General features: G+C 44.4%; 1 protein-coding gene across 2 annotated transcripts in view; it reads left to right on the top strand.

Annotated features, from left to right (window-relative positions):
* Positions 1-1,778: 1,778 nt before the first annotated feature.
* The window catches only part of AFG3L2 (AFG3 like matrix AAA peptidase subunit 2), a 78,884-nt gene continuing 57,127 nt past the window's right edge, over positions 1,779-23,535 (top strand). The window contains exons 1-9 of one of the 2 annotated variants that reach the window (XM_069731017.1): positions 1,779-1,983; positions 4,691-4,781; positions 4,939-4,986; positions 6,096-6,211; positions 9,505-9,657; positions 10,251-10,325; positions 11,192-11,316; positions 13,584-13,854; positions 15,830-15,967. In XM_069731017.1, coding sequence (XP_069587118.1) covers positions 1,876-1,983; positions 4,691-4,781; positions 4,939-4,986; positions 6,096-6,211; positions 9,505-9,657; positions 10,251-10,325; positions 11,192-11,316; positions 13,584-13,854; positions 15,830-15,967 — 1,125 coding nt within the window. In that variant the 5' untranslated portion in view covers positions 1,779-1,875. The remainder of the gene's footprint in view (positions 1,984-4,690; positions 4,782-4,938; positions 4,987-6,095; positions 6,212-9,504; positions 9,658-10,250; positions 10,326-11,191; positions 11,317-13,583; positions 13,855-15,829; positions 15,968-23,535) is intronic. The other variant, XM_069731018.1, reaches the window with a different exon arrangement.

The raw sequence follows: 23,535 nt of genomic DNA on the forward strand, positions 1-23,535 counted from the left end.
CCCATTCCCGTGTAGAGGTGGGATATGGGGTAATGAAGGGTTAATGCCACCTTGCTATTGTAAGGTGACATTAAGCCAGATTAATAATGGAGAGGCGTCAATTATGACACCTATCCATTATTAATCCAATTGTATGAAAGAGTTAAAAAAAACACAAACACATTATTAAAAAGTCTTTTAATGAAATAAAAACACAGGTTGTTTTAATATTTTATTATTCTGGTAATCCACCTGAAGACCCTCGCTCTGTGACAAAGAAAAAATAATAAACCAACAATATACATACCTTCCGAGGATCTGTAACGTCCCACGATGTAAATCCATCTGAAGGGGTTAATTTTTTTTACACCCAGGAGCTCTGCTATAATGCAGCTATGCTCCTGACTGTAAAACCCCAGCGAATGAATGGAAACTAAGTCAATGACCTGTAGTTACCTTGAGTTGCGGTGAGGCGCCCTCTGCTGGTTGTCCTCATATAAACTCGGGCCTGGGAGCTTTTTAGGAAAGTTCCCACGCTCGAAGGACATCCAGCAGAGGGCGCCTGACTGTAAGGGTATGTGCACACGATGCAGATTTAGTGCAGAACTGCAGCAGATTTTTCTGCAGCAGAAACGCTGCAGAACTGCACTGTGATTTACAGTACAATGTAAATCAATGTGAAAAAAAAAAAGCTGTGCACATGGTGCAGAAAAATCTGCGCAGAAACGCTGCAGATTTCAAAGAAGTGCACGTCGCTTCGTTTTCTGTTTGGTATATATATATATATATATATAGACAGTACATATGTTTTTATTATTTTTTGAGCACATGGATCCCTTGTATGTCCATATGTCGGTTTTGCAAGCCTGCGAGAAAATCTCGCAGTACGGATTACATACGGAGGATGCCATGCGCAAAATACGCTGACACACCCTGCCTACGGAGGAGATACGGACCACTATTTTGGGGACTTTTCAGCGTATTACGGCAGTAAAATACGGACTGTATTGTCTTACGCCGAGTGTGACGCCGGCCTAAGGGTGCCGTCTCACAGTGGCACTTTGGTCGCTACGACTACACGATCCGTGACGCTCCAGCATCGCTCCATTATCGCTCCAACGTCGTAGACTGCGGTCACACTTCGCAATGCACGACGCTGGAGCGATAATTTCATGACGTGTTTGCGATGTAGAAGCCGTTGGTTTCTATGCGCACATCGTATACAATATCGTGCACACCTTTGTTACACCATGCGATCATGCCGCCACAGCGGGACACTAGACGACGAAAGAAAGTTTCAAACGATCTGCTACGACGTACGATTCTCAGCGGGGTCCCTGATCGCAGGAGCGTGTCAGACACTGGGAGATCGTAACTATATCGCTCGAACGTCACGAATCATACCGTTGTAGCGATCAAAATGCCACTGTGTGACGGTACCCTAAGACAATAGGAAGTGGGCGGTGATCAGGGGCAGCAGACACATAAGACAATAAGAAGTGGGCGGGATTAGAGGCAGCAGCAGTCCCCTGACCGCATTCTGCAGTGGTCAGTGCTGTGTATGGGCTGGGCTGTACGATGCCGGTGCGGGCCTGTATAGACAGGCTGTTACTACGATCACCCCGGTAATGCACGTGACTTCCGGCACGCAACTAAGCCTTGTGGTTACAATAATCATGACGTCACGCCAAGGAGAGATCACATGGTCAGAACTGTCACCAGACGGCACGCCTACGTCCCTGTATGTCATCAAGCCACGACCGGTGACACAGGTCTGTCATTGGCTGCTGGCGGTGACGTCACTGGTCCGCGCCAGTAGGAGCCCGTGGAGGTCGTATTGGAAGGCGTGATGGTGCTGACATAACGTGACGGCTGCTCGGCGTCTACAGACGGGTCATGGCTCACCGCTGCCTGCTGGTGCACGGGCTCTGCCGACCTCTCACCGGGGCGCTGCTTCCCGTGCTGCCGCACAGCCGGCGGGTGGGGACCTGCTGCTTGAGGAGAGTGAGTCCCTTTCCTACTCTTTCCTATAGCTCTAGGAGACATGTCACTGGGTTGATAGTGGCGCCCCCTGGTGCTCGTTAGAGCTGTTATTGTGGTCTACACTTGACACCTCTCTGCTGCTGGGGGTCTCATGCACCCACCCACTCAGTGACTGTGGGAGATTGGGGCACACCTGAACCCCAGGAGTCAGCCACTAACACTACAATCCGGGCACACGAGCTTCTGTTCTGTTCCATTACAGCCTCCCCTCTCCTGGGCCTTGGATCTGGGTGTAAGGTGTCAGCTCTTTGTCTCAGGAGGGTCGGGGAGGACACGGTGTACGGCACCACTCCCTCCTGAACCAGGTGTATACTGCATCGCCCTCAGGGATGACTGAGCTCTCATGTTCCCCTGAATCCAGAGCCCAGGAGAGAATGCAGAACACAAACAGGGTCACATTTGCTGATTTAAAAGTAGTGGGCGAGTGTCGCCCTCTGGTAGTGGGCGCGCGTCGCCCTCTGGTAGTGGGCGCGCGTCGCCCTCTGGTAGTGGGCGCGCGTCGCCCTCTGGTAGTGGGCGCGCGTCGCCCTCTGGTAGTGGGCGCGCGTCGCCCTCTGGTAGTGGGCGCGCGTCGCCCTCTGGTAGTGGGCGCGCGTCGCCCTCTGGTAGTGGGCGCGCGTCGCCCTCTGGTAGTGGGCGCGCGTCGCCCTCTGGTAGTGGGCGCGCGTCGCCCTCTGGTAGTGGGCGCGCGTCGCCCTCTGGTAGTGGGCGCGCGTCGCCCTCTGGTAGTGGGCGCGCGTCGCCCTCTGGTAGTGGGCGCGCGTCGCCCTCTGGTAGTGGGCGCGCGTCGCCCTCTGGTAGTGGGCGCGCGTCGCCCTCTGGTAGTGGGCGCGCGTCGCCCTCTGGTAGTGGGCGCGCGTCGCCCTCTGGTAGTGGGCGCGCGTCGCCCTCTGGTAGTGGGCGCGCGTCGCCCTCTGGTAGTGGGCGCGCGTCGCCCTCTGGCTGGTGCCATCCACAGTGCGATACACTAACTGCCACAGTGAAAGGGAAGGCTATGGGGCCACAGCAGTAAACGATCACTGCAGCCCCTACATTCTCCGGATTGGCAGCAGTCAGGGCCATTGACTGATCAGTGTTCTGCCCTTTCCTAGTGTAATACTCAGTGATGGTAATACCCCTGTATGCGAGCAGGACCTGATGTTGCAGATCTCTCTGTTGCTCTTCTGCTTTGGGACGTGTTGATTTCCTGATGGAAATGACAAGAGTTATTAGTTGTAGCTGCTCTACTAACTGCTAGTATATCGGTATTCTTGGAGGATATAGATCTGTTGTGATGTCATTGGATGTATATATGATTTAGACCTACGATTTCAGAGATGAATTTATAACTCTGGTGGTTACTTTTGGAACGCAGCATTTGGCTGGTTGAGAGTCGTCTCCCTCACGTGGGATTTCGGAATGCAATACATGAACTTTCCTAAATGTGATGTGGAAACCTGTATGGAAAGCTTTAGGAGAAACTCAAAAGGTTTCACATGTTTGCCAGTTTTGATCAAATCAGAGAGTCGATTGATCGGAGGCAAGGGCGCACAAGCAGGGTCTGTTAGTGTACGGGCTTGTCTGAATCTCAGATGCCCAGTCATATGTCTATATTACAACCACCAATATAAGGGAAGTGGGAATGGCCTAATACATTACATTGCCTAAGAAAGAAGATTTTTAATTTGGCATTAACAATGTTGTAAATTATGGATTCTACTGTATTCCTTTTAGACTGGCCCTGTCCAGTTTACTACACTTTTAGAAACAAAGGAAACTTAACACAAAGATACCTTTATATGAGATACAAGGCCCTGTGTTATTGCGTTTATGAATAACACTTATAAAGCTAATACTAAAATACAAAATTAACAAATATATATTCAATAGTTTAAATAATCAAAGAAAAGTAGAAATTAATTACCATAACAAATTTAAAGTTCAGTTCCTGAAGTAAGGCTTCGTACAGACAGTGTGTCTGAAAACGGAGGCAATTCGGGACACATTACACTTCTTGTTTAAAAAAAAAATATAGTTAAAAACTATGTCTGCTTAAGATGAAAACTTACCATGAGAAGCATTTTGAGAAGTATATTAGCCTACAGTCTGTAAGGAAAATTATTACATAATTAGTAGGGTTAAAAAAAAGACACATGCTCATGAAGTTCAACCAAGGGATGGGAAGGAATATATAGAATAGGGCTTAGACATAGCCGTAGTGCATGATCGAGTCTGCCTTAAAGAGCTAGTTTTTTTCCTGCTGACCCCGAGTGTCGATTGAATGGATAAAGTAAGTGGGTAAACAGCTCTGTTAGGCTACGTTCACATTAGCGTTCCGCTAATGTGCGTCGCTGTTGCGTCGGCGACGCGGCGGCAACGCAGCGGCGACGCGCCCCTATGTTTAACATAGGGGACGCGTGCGTTTTTTGGGTGGCGTTTTTCGACACGTGCGTCGTTTCCGACGCTAGCGTCGGACGCAAGAAAATGCAACAAGTTGCATTTTTCGTGCGTCCGATTTTCGTCAAAAAACGACGCACGCGTCGCAAAACGCAGCGTTTTTGCGCGCGTTTTTTGTGCGTTGCGTCGCCGACGCACCGGCGCGCAACGCTAATGTGAACGTAGCCTTATCTGTCTGTAGTAATCGGCTGTCTCTAGGAGAATTGACATAAACTGTCTTTATGTTTTTCAGATTCAGACTCAAGCCAGGGAAGTCCGAAAGAACGCCTTCCTGGCCAATGTTCTAGCTGCATACCAACGCCTGTGCTCTCAGCCCCCTAAAGGTATGTTCTATTGGTCTATGTGCTGGAGGGAGCGCAGCAATCACTACATTCACCATTGATGAGCGATTGCCCAGTCAGAGCTGGAATATAGTATTACATTATTCATTATGCGATTTATTATATTGTTTGTACTTAACTCAGATTTTATGTCTTTCAGGTTTTGAGAAATACTTCCCAAATGGCAAGAATGCAAATGATACAAAAGGTAAATGCTCCAGTGTTATTATGGATCATACGCTTTTGTAGGTTATATCAGTGTCTGAAGGATCTTATATATAATTGCCTAGAATACTACTTCCTGCAATTTGTGCCAACTTCCGTGGCTTTGTCCGGAGCTAATGTCCGGAGATAAGTGACGTCAATAGTGTCCAGTGTCTGATTGGTTGCCGCCTGCTGCGAGCGACCAATCAGAAACGTGCCGTACTGTGACACACTCCGCCCGCCATTTTGGTGTGATTTTTGAATTTTTACCTCACAGCAAGTTTCTACTGCGTGGAGGCGGGCCCAGTGACGTTGCTCTTCAAGCTCCTGCCGAATTTCAAGTATATATGGATTCTAGACTCCCGATTCTTTAGAATCGGGCTGCCATCTAGTGTATGTATGTATGTATGTATGTATATATATATATATATATATATATATATATATATATATATATATATATATATATATATATATATATATATATATATACATATACATATATATACACACACACACACACACACACACACACACACACACACACACACACTGTAGCATGATACAAATATATGACCGTCTTTGTAACAAATCTCTTGAAACTGATATTGCGGAGAAACCCTAAGATTCTACAAGGGTCACAACTTATGTGTATCCACAGGATAAATCATAAGTGTCTTTGTGAATGGAGACTAGCGTCATTAGTGTTTATTTCTAGTTTTCTGTTTGTTTTTCATACACAAAGTAAGACATTTCTCAAGAAAAATGCCCCTGAATTCTGGCATAATTTGTGCCAAAAACTGACTTTCATGCGCCGTATTTGATGTGTTTTAAACCCTTTTTCCAACTTGAACGCCTAGAGGTGTGTGGATTCTGAATGTGTGATACTTTGTGCCAAAATTGTACCATATCTTTCTTCCACAAAGTAAGCCAACTAATAATCAATGTCAAGTTAGACCAGGCAGACTTAAATTATCGAACAGCATATAACACTTTGATCAATTTTGTGAATTTTAAGACTGTCTAGTCTGTTTGCAGTGTCTAAATACTATACATCTTTGATAAATATGCCCTAATAAGTTATTATTTTTTAATTTTTTTTATATGAATTAGGTGCTAAAGAAAATGAGAAGACTTCCTCAGGTGGAGGCGGTGAGTCAGGTGGAGGTGGCAATAAAGGTGGAAAGAAGGGTGGGAAATCGGATGATTGGTGGTCAAGAGTGCAAAAGGTGAGCTCCTTTTCAGCTTTATCAATTTTGAAAAGCGCAAAACATTGAAATAAAGAATTTTAGTTTCCTAGGGATTAGTGATGAGCCAGTATACTTGTTGCTTGGGTTTTCCCGAGCATGCTCGGTTTATCTCCCGAGTATTTGTAAGTTTAGTTTTTGTTGCCTCATCTGCATGATTTACAGCTGATAGACAGCTTGAATACATATGGGGATTCCCTATCAACCAGGCAACCCCCACATGTACTCAGGCTGGCTAGCAGCCGTAAATCATGCAGCTGTGTCAACAAAAACTAGATCTCCAAGCAGTTTCAAATACTCGGAGATCAACCGAGCATGCTCAAGAAAACCCGAGCAACGAGTACACTCGCTCATCACTACTAGGGATTCTTCTGCAGTCACTGTGTGTGTGAATGTGACTGCAGATTACAGAATTGTGAGTGTTCAATGCCTGTGTTCCCCTTGCAAAATAGGAGGTTACATTACCACAAGTATGCGATTTGCATAGTTGTGGTCACATGCTGACTACATTCTCATCTGCTTCTCTCAATGTTTGATTCAGCTCTAAATGTTTTTTTTTTTTGCATCTTCCTTTGCACATCACTATATTGGGGTTTTCTGGGACTTTGATATTGTTTGCCAATCCTTGGGAAAGGTTATTACCGTATATACTCGAGTAAAAGCCGACCCCCCCCCCCCTAATTTTGCCACAAAAAACTGGGAAAACTTAATGACTCGAGTATAAGACTAGGGTGGGAAATGCAGCAGCTACCGGTAAATGTCAAAAGTAAAAATAGATACCAATAAAAGTAAAATTAATTGAGACATCAGTAGGTTAAGTGTTTTTGAATATCCATATTGAATCAGGAGCCCCATATAATGCTCCATAAAGTTTATGATGGCCCCATAAGATGCTCCATATTAAAATATGCCCCATATAATCCTGCATAAAGGTTAATAATGGCCCATAAGATGCTCCATAGACACATTTGCCCAATATAATGCTGCACAAATGCTTATTATGGCCCCATAAGATGCCTCATATAGTGCTGCACAAACCTTGATTATGGCCCCATAAGATGCTCCATACAGACACGTGCCCCATATACCGTAATGCTCCACAAACGTTAATTATGGCCCCATACAGACACTTGCCCCATATAGTGCAGCACAAACGTTTTGGCCCCATAAGATGCTCCATACAAACACTTGCCCCATTTGCTGTTGCTGCGATTAAAAAAAAAATTTAAAAAAAATCACATACTCATCTCTCCGTCGCTCATGCCCCTGGCACTTTCAATGTTCACCTGCTCCTCGTTCCGGCGCCGCTCCGTCTTCAGCGTCTTCTCCACTGACATTCAGGCAGAGGGCACACACTAACTACGTCACCGCACCCTCTGACCTGAGCGTCACTGCAGAAGACACTGAAGACGGAGCGGCGCCGGAACGGGGAGCAGGTGAATATCGCGCAGCGCTCCCCCTCCCCGTTATACTCACCTGCTCCTGGCGCGGTGCAGTCCCTGCTTCCCCGCAGCTTCTTCCTGTATTGAGATGTCACCATTACCGCTCATTACAGTAATGAATATGCGGCTCCACCCCTATGGGAGGTGAAGCCGCATATTCATTACTGTAATGAGCGGTACCATGTGACCGCTCAGTACAGGAAAAAACTGGGGAGCCAGGGACCGCGCCAGGAGCAGGTGAGTATAGTTAGACAGTCCCCGTTCCCCCTCCCCTGCCAACCCCTGGGTATGACTCGAGTATAAGCCGAGAGGGGGACTTTCAGCCTAAAAAAATGGGCTGAAAATCTCAGCTTATACTCGAATATATACGGTAATCAGATATGGTGGCTGTAAGTTCTGGCTGTCATAGACTTGCATTGAGTAATGACTTCTGGCTCGCCCAGCAAACACTCTAGCGATCCAGCAGGTCACAAACAGAAGCCTGGTAAAGAGGACACAATGCCAAAAGTTAGGCCATTGATGTTGATGGCTTTTCCTAAAGAATGATCTTTAACCCCTTAGTGACGGAGCCAAATTTTTGAAATCTGACCAGTGTCACTTTATGTGGTAATCACTCTGCAACGCTTCAACAAATCACAGTGATTTTGAGCTTGTTTTTTTGTGACACATTATACTTTATGATAATGGCAAATTTCGGTCGATATGTTTTGTGTTTATAAAATATCAAAAATTTGAGAAAAATGTAAAAAAAAAGTTAGCAATTTTCAAAATTTGAATGATTATCCCTTTAATCCAGATGGTCATACCACAGCAAAACATTAATAAATAACATTTCCCACATGTCGGCTTTACATCAGCACCATTTGTAAAATGTTATTTTATTTTGTTAGCATTTTAGGAGGTTTAAAAATGTAAATTTTCATTTTTTTCAAGGAAATTTACAACATTTATTTTTTTAAGGAACTATCCATGTTTGAAGTGCTTTTAGGGGTCTTATATATTGGGAAACCCCGAAACGTGATACCATTTTAAAACTGCACCCCCTGACATATTGAAAACTGCAGTCAGGTAGTTTATTAACCCTTCAGGTGCTTTACAGGAATTAATGCAAAGTGGTATGATAGAAATGAAAATGTCTATTTTTACCACTTAAATGTCGGTAACTTCTGAACAGATTACTACAGCTGTCAGACTCTAAGGCCGCTATTGGGTCGTGAATTGCCATGGCAAACATCAGGACCACAAAATCATGATCTGAGGGCACCAATTGGGATAAAGAGGAAGCCCCCACACTCTGTTAACCATATATAATGATGTAGTCACTTTACAGCAGCATCTAAGGGGTTAAACAGATCTGGACGGTGACACCACTGATCGTGGCTGATGCAGCAGTTTGGCAGCTATAATGTACAGCCGACAGCTGCTGGATTGTTACCTGCATGGGGAGGCTATTTTCTTATATCTCAGGTCAGTTAAAAGACGTATTGGCTGTCATTAAGGGGTTAATGTCAAAATCCCAGGAAACCCCTTTAACCATTGCTGTTTCTGCCAACAACCAATGTCATTGACGTACAGTTATTTATAGGGGTGCAAAGGAAAAGTGGAGCAGTTTCCCATAGTTAGTATTTAAATTGCTGATTTAATTTGCCAAAAAACTCTTAACAATTAGTTCTGCATTCTTGTTGGTTTCTGTTGATGACATTATTTTTCTTGCACTAGCTTTGACATATTTTTTTCTACTGTCTATATAAGGTTTGCAAAACGACACCTTAATAAAAAAATGTTTTGTTTGCTCAAATAAGGATTTTTGTGACCTTTTAATCTGATTTACAGGGTGAATTTCCCTGGGATGATAACCAGTTCCGATACTACTTCCTAGCATGTACTGGATTTTGGGCCTTTGCTACTTACTACATCTTCTTCAGGAAGGTTCCCGTAGAAATCACATGGAAAGACTTTATTAATAACTACCTATCGCAAGGCCTGGTGAGTGTGGAGAGAATCACCTCGGCAGGGGTCAGACTAAAAAGAACTTACTGGCATCTTCATAGTCAGCACACAGTTTACAAGCTAAACATGAGATCATCAGAACATGTATCATTCATACATCCAGGTAGATTCTGTTTCCAAAGTGCAATGATATGACGTTTGGTGGGTTAAGTTCCCTGCCAAATATTGTGTCCGTACATCTCCGTAGAATGTGTTCTGCAAATAGATATGAGGGTTGCTTGTCGTGTTTTTTTTTTGTTTGTTTTTTTTGTTATGACATCAGCTATCAAGCATACCGCAGCCTTTCAAATTTGGCAGAGAGGTTAAACCGTATATATGGGCATTTTCTAGCCGCTTACTAATTCCTGCTATTCACACTGTGCTGTGAAATGTATTCATTACGTGAGGAACACCAGGAATGGCACAATGCCTAGTGCTTACAAATGATGCTCCAGGACTTTTTTTCCATGAGAAACACATGTATTTACTAAAGGAGACAAATGAGGGGATCTGACAGATGGCGAAACTAATTATTTGTCATTTCCTTTAATACCACAACAGAGTATATCACTGTTCACTTTCTTTCTTAGGTGGACCGTCTGCAAGTTGTAAATAAACGTTTCGTAAGGGTTGTACTTATTCCGGGAAAGTCTAGTATGGAAGGGGTAAGAGATGTGTGATTTATTATAGGAATGTGTCTAAATAACGTCTGTTACTTAATTTGTAGTATTGGGTGCTTGTTTTTGTTGTTGTTGTTCTTTTAAACGTTTAACTATTTCTTGCCTGGTCATTGAGTATGTAATCCAGGATGGGCATAATTTAAAGGAGATCTACCAAATTACATTAGTAAAATTTTAGTTTCTGAATATCTCATAATTTGCGTTATAGTTGGTCAAGTCAAGAAGGCTGTAGCACACATTGGTCTCTACAAAAAAAAAAAGTATACCGTTTAGGGTATGTGCCCATGATCCGTAATAGCAGCATTTTGGACGCAGCTCTCCAGCACTGCATCCAGAACGCTGCTTTCTAGGTTGCAAGCACAGTGGATTTGATTCATAGAAATCCCATGGCCACTCTACTTCTATTTAACACTGCGTAACGTCATCCACAGTGTGGGTTTAAGAGCCGCAGCATGTTAGTTATCTGCAGCGGAGACACTAGTCTCCGCTGCGTAGTCTCACCCCTAGCCATTGTTTATATGCTGTAAATCTGCATCGTTCAGTGAACACATGTGGATTTACCTCTCTGATTAGAACATAGTGTTTTGGATGCAACAAAAATATGCTGCGTCCAAAACGCTGCTAAATCCTGATCATGGGGACATAGTTGCGTGCCCCGCCATTAAGGCTAACTATACAGCCATAACACTATAAGACGTGTAAACATGTGAGGACGGGTTCCGCTGAATATGTCTTGAGATATTTTACAGCCTTCTTGTTATGAATACGATCAGTATGTTTGGTAACCACAGTTTCTTGAGCAGTTCAGTTTGTGATCTGTTGTATTTTTTTTCTCTGTTTTTTACATGTAGAAATATGTCTGGTTTAATATTGGCAGTGTGGACACGTTTGAAAGGAATTTGGAAACTGCACAGCAGGAATATGGTATAGAGCCGGAGAATAGAGTGCCTGTGGTGTATACAGTGGAGGGTGATGGGTAAGTTTAAGTTCCCTGTCTGGTTTTGGACTCCTCATATTTGACACTTCAATTTTTCCTCATTTGATGGATGAAAAATGTCTAGTTATATTTTGTGATATAATGAATTATTCCCAATGCACACATTTGTTATGTATCTAAAAAAAAGCGTGCCTGCTCTTTGGATGCTAAGAATCATATTTTTTAATACCTATGGAACAAAACGCATAGGGAAGATTTGTTAAGTAACTTGTTAAAATTCCACTGGCGAAGAATCATCATATACAGTGCTCATCATAAATGAGTACAGCACAGCAGACTTGTCAGAAAACCGTTAGGCCATGTTCACACAGTGCGTTTTTTACCGCGGAACCGCGGCGGTTTTGCCGCTGCGGTTCCGCAGCTGTTTTCCATGCAGGGTACAGTACACTGTACCCTATGGAAAACAGGACACACTGTGCACATGGTCCGGAAATTGTAAAAAAAAAGACGCGCTGAATAGCTCCCGGAAAAAAGAAGGAGCATGTCAATTCTTTTTCCGGAGCCGCAGCGGTTCTGCACCCATAGACCTCCATTGTGAGGTCCAAACCGCAGTAAAACCCGCAGATCAAAAATATATCTGCGGGTTTTACTGCGGTTTGATGTGCAGAACCGCTGCAGCAGGAAGTGCGGGGAGCGGGCGGAAGTGCGTGGGCGGAGTGTGGCTGCCCCCCCGTGTTCCGATCCCGCCCCCCCGTGCTCCGATGCCCCCCCCCAGTGCTCCGATGCCCCCCCCCAGTGCTCCGATGCCCCCCCCCGTGCCCTAATCTCCCCCCCTTATACTCACCCGGCGTCCCGGTGTCCGTCCGGCCGTCTTCTCCCTGGGCGCCGCCATCTTGCAAAATGGCGGGCGCATGCGCAGTGCGCCCGCCGAATCTGCCGGCCGGCAGATTCGTTCCAAAGTGCATTTTGATCACTGAGATAGGTTATATCTCAGTGATCAAAATAAAAAAATAGTAAATGACACCCCCCCCACTTTGTCACCCCCATAGGTAGGGACAATAAAAAAAAATAAAGAATTTTTTTTTTTTTTTTTTTTTCACTAAGGTTAGAATAGGGTTAGGGGTAGGGTTAGGGTTAGGGGTAGGGGTAGGGTTAGGGGTAGGGGTAGGGTTAGGGTATTTTCAGCCATTTTAACCCTAAAAAAATTCCTAGAAAACACACAGACTCTGGCTAGAAAACTGCATCAAAAAAACGCATCAAAAAACGCATCAAAAACGGACCAAAAAAGGACCAAAAAAAGGACCTGCGTTTTCTGCCAAGAGCTGCAGTTTTTTAAAAAACAGTCAGGAAAAAAAAAGGATGGAAATCCTGAACGTGTGAACATACCCTTAGCTTCCTGTCAGAATCAACTTTTTTTTTATTTTTTATTATGGGATACCAAACTACAAAATACACCCACAATTGTTGGCCATTGATTGCAAACAAGAATTGTTATTTTGTGCACCAAAAAAGTAATCTTCCTAACAAATTCCAAGACTGTGTTGCAAAATTGAGTATACCCCAATGAAAGTCATAGGATCAAAACAAAGGTTTAGGCTACGTGCACACGTTGTGGATTACTCTGCAGATTTTTCCGGACTGATTTTGGTAAATCCGCAGATAAACCGCACTGCGGATTTCCCGCAGATTTTGTGCGGATTCCACCTGCGGTTTTACACCTGCAGGTGTGGGCAAATATGGGCAAACAAACACTGGATATATTAATGCATATGAAAAAATCACTTGGCCCTATGCAGAGGCCCCCTGACGAAGCCAAAGCGAAACGCGCATTGGGGTTTCGGTGTGGATCCTCCTTGATGCCAGTGTATGGGTAAGAACTCGGTGTGGGAATGATTGCTTTACTTTAGATTTTTGAGCCTCTGTATAGGGCCAAGTGATTTTTTTCATATGCCCATATTTGCACTATGCACTTTATTTCTATCTGGTCACGGCATTGGGAGCGACTCACACTGTGTTTTGGTCTGTGCTACCTGAGTTTCCCTTACTGAATTAGCTCGTTATCTTCTGTTTTTGTATGATTCAATCAGTATATATTAATGTTTTGTGAATTATGATACAATAAATTTATAACTTGTTTGAATATGGACATATACTCCAGTGTCTTCTCTGTGATATGCACCAGTCCAGTCGGCAGATAAAGGGTTCTTCCACAATTGACATTTTACTATAGCAAGAGATTTAATTTTTCTTACAAAGACTGCAATGTATATGATGGGTGTTAACCTAAATATTCATTCTGTCCATAGGTCCTTTTTTCTGAACATCCTTCCAACATTCCTTATTCTTGCCTTCCTTGTGTACACTCTAAGGAGAGGTCCTACTGGAGGAAGGACGGGCCGCGGTATGGGAGGGCTCTTCAGTGTCGGAGAGACAACTGCCAAAGTGCTGAAGGATGAGATCGATGTCAAGTTCAAGGATGTTGCTGGATGTGAAGAGGCCAAGCTTGAGATTATGGAGTTTGTCAACTTCCTAAAGAATCCAAAGCAATACCAAGATTTGGGAGCAAAAATTCCAAAGGTGAATGCATTGGGTTTATATGAGAGAGAATTTTTTTTAAGGCTGGAGTCACGGACGATATTCGCAGAAATGTTCCCAAAAGTGATCCGTATGTCATCCATGTGCAACGCGAGGATGCGTTTTTGTCTTTTTCTCTCGTCAAAGTATGCGTGTCACATCCATATGGCAAGATTCTCTCACCGGCTTGCAAAGTGGACATATAATGCATCCATGGCCTCAAATATTCTTGAAAAAAAAATATATATATATATATTTAATTTATTTCATACAGAGCTAGTTAGCAGAATAGCCTATAATTTAATTGTTGGGTTCTGTAAAATCACTACCGAACCCGACAGGATATGAGATATGGTTTACATACAGTAAACCATTGCATATCCGTTAGATTTTTACGTGTCCCTCACTAATAATGTTAGTAGTGTGTGTGTGTGTGTGTGTAAAATTTTTCAGCTGTAGGTGTTAAATTAAAGGACTAATTCACAGAAAAAATTGGCGTGGGCTCCCGCTCAATTTTCTCCGCCAGAGTGGGAAAGCCAGTGACTGAGGGCAGATATTTAATAGCCTAGAGAGGGACCATGGTTATTGGGCCCCCTTCCTGGCTAAAAACCTCTGCCCCCAGCCACCCCAGAAAAAGGCACATCTGTAATATCTTTATTGCACTCTCAATCCAAGCGAAGCTCTCGTACTTCTGGAAAAAAAAAATCAAAAGAAAAAAGCAACAATATCCCATACTTGTTTATCATACAGTCAAGTCTCACGCTGCAATCCATCTCAAGTGGTTAAATAGTTTACAACCGGGAGCCGTGCTAATGCTTCCGGCCAGGCTGTAAACCACTGTGTAATAAATGAAAAGCTGCCTGCTCAGCCTCAGTGACGTCAATGGTCGTATATACTATGTGTAGACATTTATTTTATCTATTCTATTGTAAGCTGTCAGTGTGATTTTACTGTACACCGCACTGAATTGCCGGCTTTTCTATAGGACCCCGGTGCGTATTTCTCGCAAGTCACACTGATGGTCCGTGTGGTGTGCAAGTTTTTCTCGCACCCATAGACTTTCATTGGTGAGTCTCGGTCGATATACGGTGCAAATCACAGCATGCTGCGATTTCCCTTGCACGTAGAATACGGCCGAGAAAACTACGGGTTTTGGGAGCTGCCCCATAGATTAACATTGGGCTGAGTGCTATGCAATTTTATTTTATTTTTTTTATAATTTATCGCATAGCACTCATCCGTATTCCTCTCTAGTGTGACTCCGTCCTAAGAGCACAACTTTGTAGCCTTTGTTACTTGTGGCATTGAGCTCTTGTTACCTGTTAATAGCTAAAAAAGTACTAAGTTATACCAAAGGGTTTCTCAAGACTTTAATATTGATGGCCAGTCCTTTAAAATAAGACATCAGTATTTGGGAAATCAAGACCTGCTCCCAGTCCCCCCTGCCAATAAACTTCATAAAGGAGTCGGGGGGAGCTCGAGAAAGCCCATCCTCTTGTTCATACAGTTATGAATAGGACGTAGATGCTTGTGACTGCAGCTCTGCCTAGTAATATACAGTAGCTATCAAAACCTCTATAAGCTATAGTGATACGCATGATGTTGGATCATATAAGACCTCTAAACATATTTGGTTCATCCCATATTAGAGAATCGCAGTATATTATGTCATACACAAAATAGGGGAGGCGATGAATGTGCTTCCATTTATCTTAGATGATCCTTTCCTGACTTTCAGTGAATACCACATTGGCCACATAATGGTAATACTGACATCCAAATGCAATGCCACATTTGACCACCAGGAGCCCCTATGAACAGTATTCAGCCTTGTAGATGTAGGGCCTTGCCATATTTGCCTCTGTAATAATTACCAATTCCCCTACATGCTAAACAGTTTTTTTTTTTCCCCGCACTTACATGACTGTTTCACATTAACCTATGGTGATTTGTAGAATGACATCTGGAATTTTTTCAGGGCGCTATTCTGACAGGTCCCCCTGGCACAGGAAAAACATTATTGGCAAAAGCCACAGCCGGAGAAGCCAGTGTTCCTTTTATTACAGTCAATGGCTCGGAGTTCCTAGAGATGTTTGTTGGTGTCGGACCTGCCAGAGTAAGTTTTTATTTTCATCTTCATGACGATCATGTTCACAATGTGACAGACAACCTTTAAAATACTATCCATTTCAGCCCCAAAAAAATTATTCTACTTAATCTAGAATTATAAATTATTATAATTTTTTGCTCTGTTTGGTTTTTTTGTCACTTTACTGTAAAAATACAGATCAGCTGGTGTGCAGGAGGATGGGAAGAATGATTGTGGATTTTCCTGACTGGGTGCAACTTTCTAATATACCGTATGTCCAATCACTGTGGGAAGATGAGCCAGTGCTATAGAATTAGGATAGATAAGCCCAAAGTCCTTGTCTGGGAATAAACTGCTGATTGCCCTATGATCAGTGCAGGGATGCAGAATCTGGGCAGGAGGAATGTTAGAAATTTGCTGCTATTTATATTATATTTACATGTAATGAGTGAGACTTATAAATGCCTTGCAAAATGCGTCATTGCACATGTAGATCAATTATGTGTTCTAGGTGACTTGTGAATATACCGGTAACCATAAGGTGAAGTTTCCACAATGAGATTTTGACATTGCATATTGTTGCTGCACAAAAAAAACGCAGTTTCTTACAGTTCTAGCAAAGTGGATGGCATTTATAGAAATCTCATGTCCACTGTCCTTTTTCTTTTTTTTCTTTCACCCCACATAAACTGACCTGCGGCGTGTGTGTGTTTGAAGTCTTCAGCACGTTTCCATTGCGGGCACATTGAGGTTTACATACAGATTTATTCCATTGAATTGCTTCAGATACAGAGAATCTGCCCATAAAAAGTTGTGTGTTTTTAGTGCATTTCTGCTGCAGAAGCTCACAGAAAACATATGTAATTCACATCTGACTATATCAATGTAGCCTTGTCAAAGCCAAATACCAGGATGCATCAAAAACACAGAAGCTTTATTTAGCCGGTGAACTGCACAAACCATTTATAGATAAAAACAATTGCTCGTTTTTATTCATTCTGTGTCTGAAAAATCGGAATAAAAAGCAATCAAAAAAATGTTATGTAGCCCAAAATTGGACCAAAAAACTCTCCAACTCATCATGCAAAAATTAAGCCCTCATACAGCTCTGTTCATCAAATGATTAAAAAAAATAGAATAGAATATGGTGACAAAATGGCAATTATTTGTTTGTTTGTTTGTTTGTTTTTTTACAAAAAAGCATTTTTAGTATGTGATGGCAGCAAAACATAAAAAAAATACAAATCTGGTATCACTGGAATTGCACGCCCCTGAAAATTAAAGCGATCTAATCACTTATACCACATGGTGAACTGCACAAAATAAAAATAAGAGCTATTCTTGTACTGCTGTCTATTTGTTCATTCTACCTCCCAAAAATCGGAACAAGGTTCGGCTCACATTTATCCTGCGCTCTCTGCTGAGCGCTTACGTCTTGGTTTATGTGTAAATCCCCAAAACTGTAATTCACATAATCACAATGGAACCACTCACTTAAGAGGCAGATAGATCCACTTTGGACTGGTCTGGGTTCCAACCGTGTCCCATCATTTAAGTCGTCTTTTTAGCGCACAAGTGTGGGCAACTACAGATCTGTGCATGCATAAAAAGATGGATACTACCTTAGCAGATGCTGAATGGAGTCCAAAGTGTCTCCATCTGCCTCTATATGCTTGGTAGTTCTGTTGGGAGTTTGGTATGAACTGCATTTGTGATCTTTACACGGAAACCCTGACGTAAGTGCTCAGCGTAGAACAGAAAAATGTGGGCCAGCCTCATACTGGAAGCGATCGAAAAATATTATGTTCCCAAAATTTTACCAATAAAAACCCTAATTTCCAGGACGTCCCTCCTGACAGCACCCTGGAGGACGTCCTCCTCCCCCTTTGCTGGGACAGGAAACACACGAGAGTTCAAAAGGGCATGTCCCACCCCCAATCCTCAGTGTTTTTCCTGTCCCTGCTAGGGACGCACGAGAGAAGCTGTACTGGCTTACCGGAGCTCAGGGGGATCGTGCGGCTCATCCAATACCCTTCCCCCTGTCAAGAGGCTCAGGGCAGAAACCCTCCAGAGGGGGGTCCCTCTGCTCCAAAGAACAGGAAGGTCAAGCTCCTGTTGCGGCCGCTCCTCCCGGGGGGAGGCTCTCGGCCGCGACGCGGTTCCATGCGGGTAGCATCCAGAGAGCTGCGGCGTCTGGCAGAGAGTCTTTCGACGGAAGTTCCGGGGAACCGCGTCACTTCCGGTTTCGCGGCATCTGATCCCGTCACTTCCGGTGACTAGGTAGAAGTGCGGGGAGAGTGTGTGCGCTCCAGCGTGGGACGCACAAGCAGCCGAATCGCTCCTAATCCAGTGTGGACGCTGCGGGGACCTGCTGAATCGTCATGGAAAGTACACCAGCAGAGGAAGGGGTGAGTGCGCAGTGCGCTGTCCCCCCTATTCACTCACACACACTATTCAGGCTTCCCATTACTTCTCCCTATCTTATATCGTTTAAGGATAAGGGAACCCCCGCTGCCCCCCTCCTCAAGTTAAGAAGTCCGGCAAATCCGCTGCGAAGACATATAGATGCCCTATATGCAACGTAAAGCTCCCGGACACCCATGCAAAAACCTTGTGTGCAGATTGCACTTCCAAGGTTATGAGAGACAAACAGCCGACACTTCTATCAGAAATGAGGTCCCTAATACGGGAAGAAGTTCAGGCTTCTTTGTCCAGTATTGTGGAAAGGTCCAGCCCAGTTCCCAGCCGTAAGAGAGCCAGAAGGGAACGAAACAATAAAGAGCCAGAATATAGCTCGGAGGACCTGTCTGCCTCCGATAACTTCTCCTCAGAAGAGGAAGGGGAACTTCCCTCAGGGAGTCAGGACCACCAGAGAAAATACCTCTTCCAGGCTGAGGATACGAATGAACTTGTGCAGGCGGTGCGGACCACGATGCAGATCGAGGAGACATCCAAGCCTCAATCCAGGCAGGATCTGATGTTTGGTGGACTCATGTCACGTAAACAGACTGTCTTCCCAGTAAGCGAGCATATCAAGGCCATGATACTGGAGGAGTGGAAGGAGGCAGAACGTCGGCTGGTTTTGACTAAGGACTTCAAAGCTCGCTTACCTTTCGAGCCAGAAGAAGTCAAACTTTGGGAAGAGATCCCCAAGGTTGATGTTCCGGTGGCAAAGGTTGCAAAAAAGACAGCCATTCCATTTGAGGACTCTTCAAATCTGCGGGATCCTATGGATCGAAAGGCTGACATACTGCTTAAAAGGGCTTGGGAATCCTCTGCAGCCCTAATTAAGACCAACATAGCAGCTACCTCGGTAGCCCGGTCTATGTATCTTTGGATGGGTCAATTGGAGGAACACCTTTCCAATAAGACACCCAGGGCCGATATATTAAGCTCCCTTCCTATAATGAAATCTGCTACGGCCTTCCTATCCGACATGACTGCTGAATCTGTCAGATTTTCAGCTAGGAATGGTTCCCTATCCAATGCGGCTAGAAGGGCAGTATGGCTAAGATCCTGGTCGGGGGATAATGCCTCAAAAACCAAATTATGTTCTATTCCTTTCTCGGGGGCTAGGGTTTTCGGACCTTCTCTAGATACCATCCTAGAGTCAGCCTCTGATAAAGAGAGGTTTTCCAGAGGACAAACCAAAAAAGGGCCAGTCCTTTCGGAGAGGTTTCCCCTTCAGGAGACAATCCGATTACAGAGGAGGCAGATCCAACAGAGGATTCAGTAGAGGTTCCCGTAACCAGGGCAATAGAAGCAGGAGTTTCTTCTTTAGCCCATCTTCAAAACCTAAGACACAATGACGCCACATTTATAGGGGGAAGGCTCCGCCACTTTGCGGAAAATTGGGCCCGAATCACCCAGAATCAATGGGTTCTTCGGACTGTGTCAGAAGGTTACAGCATAGAGCTTTCCTCTCCTCCTCCGGACAGATACATCGTACCTACGATAGTCTTGCAGGACTCTCCCATGATGTTAGACCTAGAGGACATGCTTTCCTCAGGGGTCATAATCCCAGTTCCATCTTTAGATGTAGGTCGGGGTCACTATTCTTCCCTATTTTCTATAATGAAACCCTCCGGCGACTCGCGCACAATAATAAACTTGAAACCTCTAAATGCTTGGGTCAGGTACAAGAGGTTTCGCATGGAGTCCATTCGCTCTGCAATCCTCTTAATAGATCGGGACGCTGTGATGTGCACTCTCGACCTCAAGAGTGCCTATTATCAGGTCCCTGTTCACCCATCATCTCAGAAACTTCTGAGGTTTGCGGTGGCGCTGCCGTCCGGGACCTGTCACTACCAGTTCCAGTGTCTTCCGTTCGGACTTGCCTCGGCACCTCGAGTATTTACAAAGCTGGTGTCAGAAATTGTCGCTTTCCTGAGAAACCAGGGGATCAAGATAGTTCCATATCTAGACGATTTTCTCCTGATCGCAAGTACTCCAGAGATTCTGTCAGATCACAGGACCCGAACGGTGGCACTGATGGAACGTTTAGGATGGATCATAAACTGGCAGAAATCCGACCTGAATCCGGAGTGCGAAAAGATCTTCCTGGGAGTATGTCTGGATTCGAGAAACAGGATATCCCGGCTACCCGAGAACAAGTTGGAGGCGATCCAGATACAGATCAGGCTTCTATTAGAATGCAGAGCATCGATAAGAACGGCCATGAAGGTACTAGGTATGATGACGGCCTGCATACCGTGTGTAAGATGGGCTCAGTTCCATTCAAGACCTCTGCAGAGGTTAATCCTTTCCACGTGGGACCGTCGTCAGTCTTCTCTGGACAGTTCTTTAAGGCTGACGTATCCAGTACGAAGATCTCTACTCTGGTGGAGTCAACCAGAGAAGCTAAGAGTCGGGGTGTTATGGTCTACCAGTCCCTATGTAGTGGTAACTACAGACGCCAGTGCCTGGGGCTGGGGAGCCCACCTGAAGGGCAGGATCCTACAAGGGAGATGGCCAGCAGATGTAATTCACAACTCCTCCAACTTCAAAGAATTGTATGCTGTCTGGGAGGCGTTAAGAAGGAACCAACACACCCTCAGAAATTGTCATGTCAGGATACTATCCGACAACGTTACAGCAGTGTCGTTCCTGAAACATCAGGGAGGCTCAAGACACTATCCGCTTCAGGAGCTGGCGGGAAGAATATTCCGCTGGGCAGAAGATTCGGTTCTATCCATCTCTGCAGTCCACTTAGAAGGCTCGCAAAACACCATAGCGGATTATCTGAGCAGGAGACGAGTGTTTGCAACAGAGTGGGAACTCAATCAGGAGGTCTTCCAAGATCTTTGTCTTCACTGGGGAACTCCCAGTATAGACCTATTTGCAAACAGGAGAAACTCAAAGGTCTCAAAATTCTTCTCGCTGAACCCTCAAGATCTCCCAGAAGGGATAGACGCTCTGAGCCAGGAATGGACAGCACCTCTCTCTTATGCATTCCCGCCTCTAGCACTGATTCCAGCCGTGCTCAAGAAAATCAAGGAGGATCAGGCTCGGGTCATATTGATCGTACCGTTTTGGCCGAGAAGGAGCTGGTTCTCTCTCTTGCTGGATCTGGCAGTGGAGAACCCAGTAGAGCTTCCTCTCAGAGCAGATGTAATCCATCAAGGTCCGGTGTACCACCCAAGCCCAGAGAATCTCCATCTCTCTACATGGATACTGAAAGGAACATCCTGAAGGCCAGAGGGCTATCAGATCAGGTGATCTCTACTATAAAATCCAGCAGAAAGCCAGTCACATCGGCAATTTACCAGAAGATCTGGAGACGTTTCTGTCTGGAGGGTGGCAGGTCTGAGGTTACGGCAGGTGCTCCCGACTTACCTGGAATTTTAGACTTCCTGCAGGCTGGGTTTGACAAAGGTCTCAAACCAAGCTCTCTGAAAGTGCAGATCTCGGCACTTAGTTCTTTTCTTGACTACCCCCTAGCATCTCACCCGTGGATAGTCAGGTTTATCAGAGCCACCCAGAGGTTGCGCCCTACCATTAGACAAATCTCGCCATCCTGGGACATAATCTGGTCCTCAGATTCCTTTGTAAAGATGTTTTCGCCCCGGCCGATAATATGCCCATTTCAGTACTCACTCGTAAAACAGCATTCCTAGTGGCAATTACTACGGCTAAGAGAGTGGGGGAAATCCAGGCCCTATGTACTAGGGACCCTTACCTTCAGATTAGAGAAGAATAAGGGTAAGAAGGCTTCTAAAGCTTCTATTGCTCGTTGGATCACTTCGGTGATCTCCGAGGCTTATCAGTCTGAGGGGCTTCCTTCTCCAAGGGGTCTTCACGCTCATTCTACTCGAGGGATAGCTACTTTGTGGGCTGAGAGAGCAGGTGCATCTCTTGAGCAGATCTGTAAGGCAGCCACTTGGGCTAGTGCTAATACATTTTGTAGACACTATAAACTTGATGTTCTGTCTGGTCAACATACGGCATTTGGGAGAAGGGTTCTCCAGGCGGTTATCCCACCCTAAGGAGGTGCTTTGGTACTCTCCAGGGTGCTGTCAGGAGGGACGTCCTGGAAAATAGGTATTAAGCTTACCGTTAATTGTGTTTCCAGGAGTCCATACTGACAGCACTGGTAGTTCCCTCCCTGTAGTACTGAGATCCTCTATGTAAGATGCCTGACATTAGATGTATTATGTTCGGGTATAAAATGTATGCATGTTATTTTAACATATGAGTAAATATGTTTATGACAAATCTAATGTGTGTGTTAAATATGTTTATGACAAATCTAATGTGTGTGTGTGTGTATATATATATATATATATATATATATATATATATATATATATATATATATATATATATATATATATATATATATATATATATATATATATATAGTTTCTATTAAAAAAGTCTTTTTTCTGCATGTCCATGAGGTGGTTCTTGTTACAACACTGAGGATTGGGGGTGGGACATGCCCTTTTGAACTCTCGTGTGTTTCCTGTCCCAGCAAAGGGGGAGGAGGACGTCCTCCAGGGTGCTGTCAGTATGGACTCCTGGAAACACAATTAACGGTAAGCTTAATACCTATTTTTTCATAAAACCAGCCCCCAATCATGTCCATCGTCTGTCACTGGAACTTAAAGGGGTTGCCACGTTACTGGTAGAACAAAGGCATAAAATTCAGTGAAATCTGTGCTCCTGAATTCATGCCCCGTTCTTCTGAGCCTCACTGTGGCTAAACCACAGTAAGCTGCCACATGTTTGGTGTTATTGTAGCAGGGAGCGAGAAATTAACAATCGCGGGGTGCATGTCTTATGAAACATAAGCTGGGCACAATGTATGGGGCACTACAATATATGAGAGCTCTACACTGTATGGGGGAACACTACATGGGCACTAAATAGGCATATTTGTAATTCTCCAGAATAAAGCATGACATGGATGTTACAAAATAGTCACTTATTCATTGACCAGTACAATTTCTAAAATAGGGTCACTTTTGGGGTTTCTCTGCTGTGCTAGCACCCTTCAGGGGCTCTGCAAATGCTGATTCTAGCAAAATCTGTTCTCCTAAAGCCAAATGGCGTTCCTTCCTTCTCAGCCCTGATGTGTGGCCTAACAGTAATTT

The sequence above is a fragment of the Ranitomeya imitator genome, chromosome 6 (genome assembly GCF_032444005.1).
Source record: "Ranitomeya imitator isolate aRanImi1 chromosome 6, aRanImi1.pri, whole genome shotgun sequence".
Taxonomy (NCBI): domain Eukaryota; kingdom Metazoa; phylum Chordata; class Amphibia; order Anura; family Dendrobatidae; genus Ranitomeya; species Ranitomeya imitator.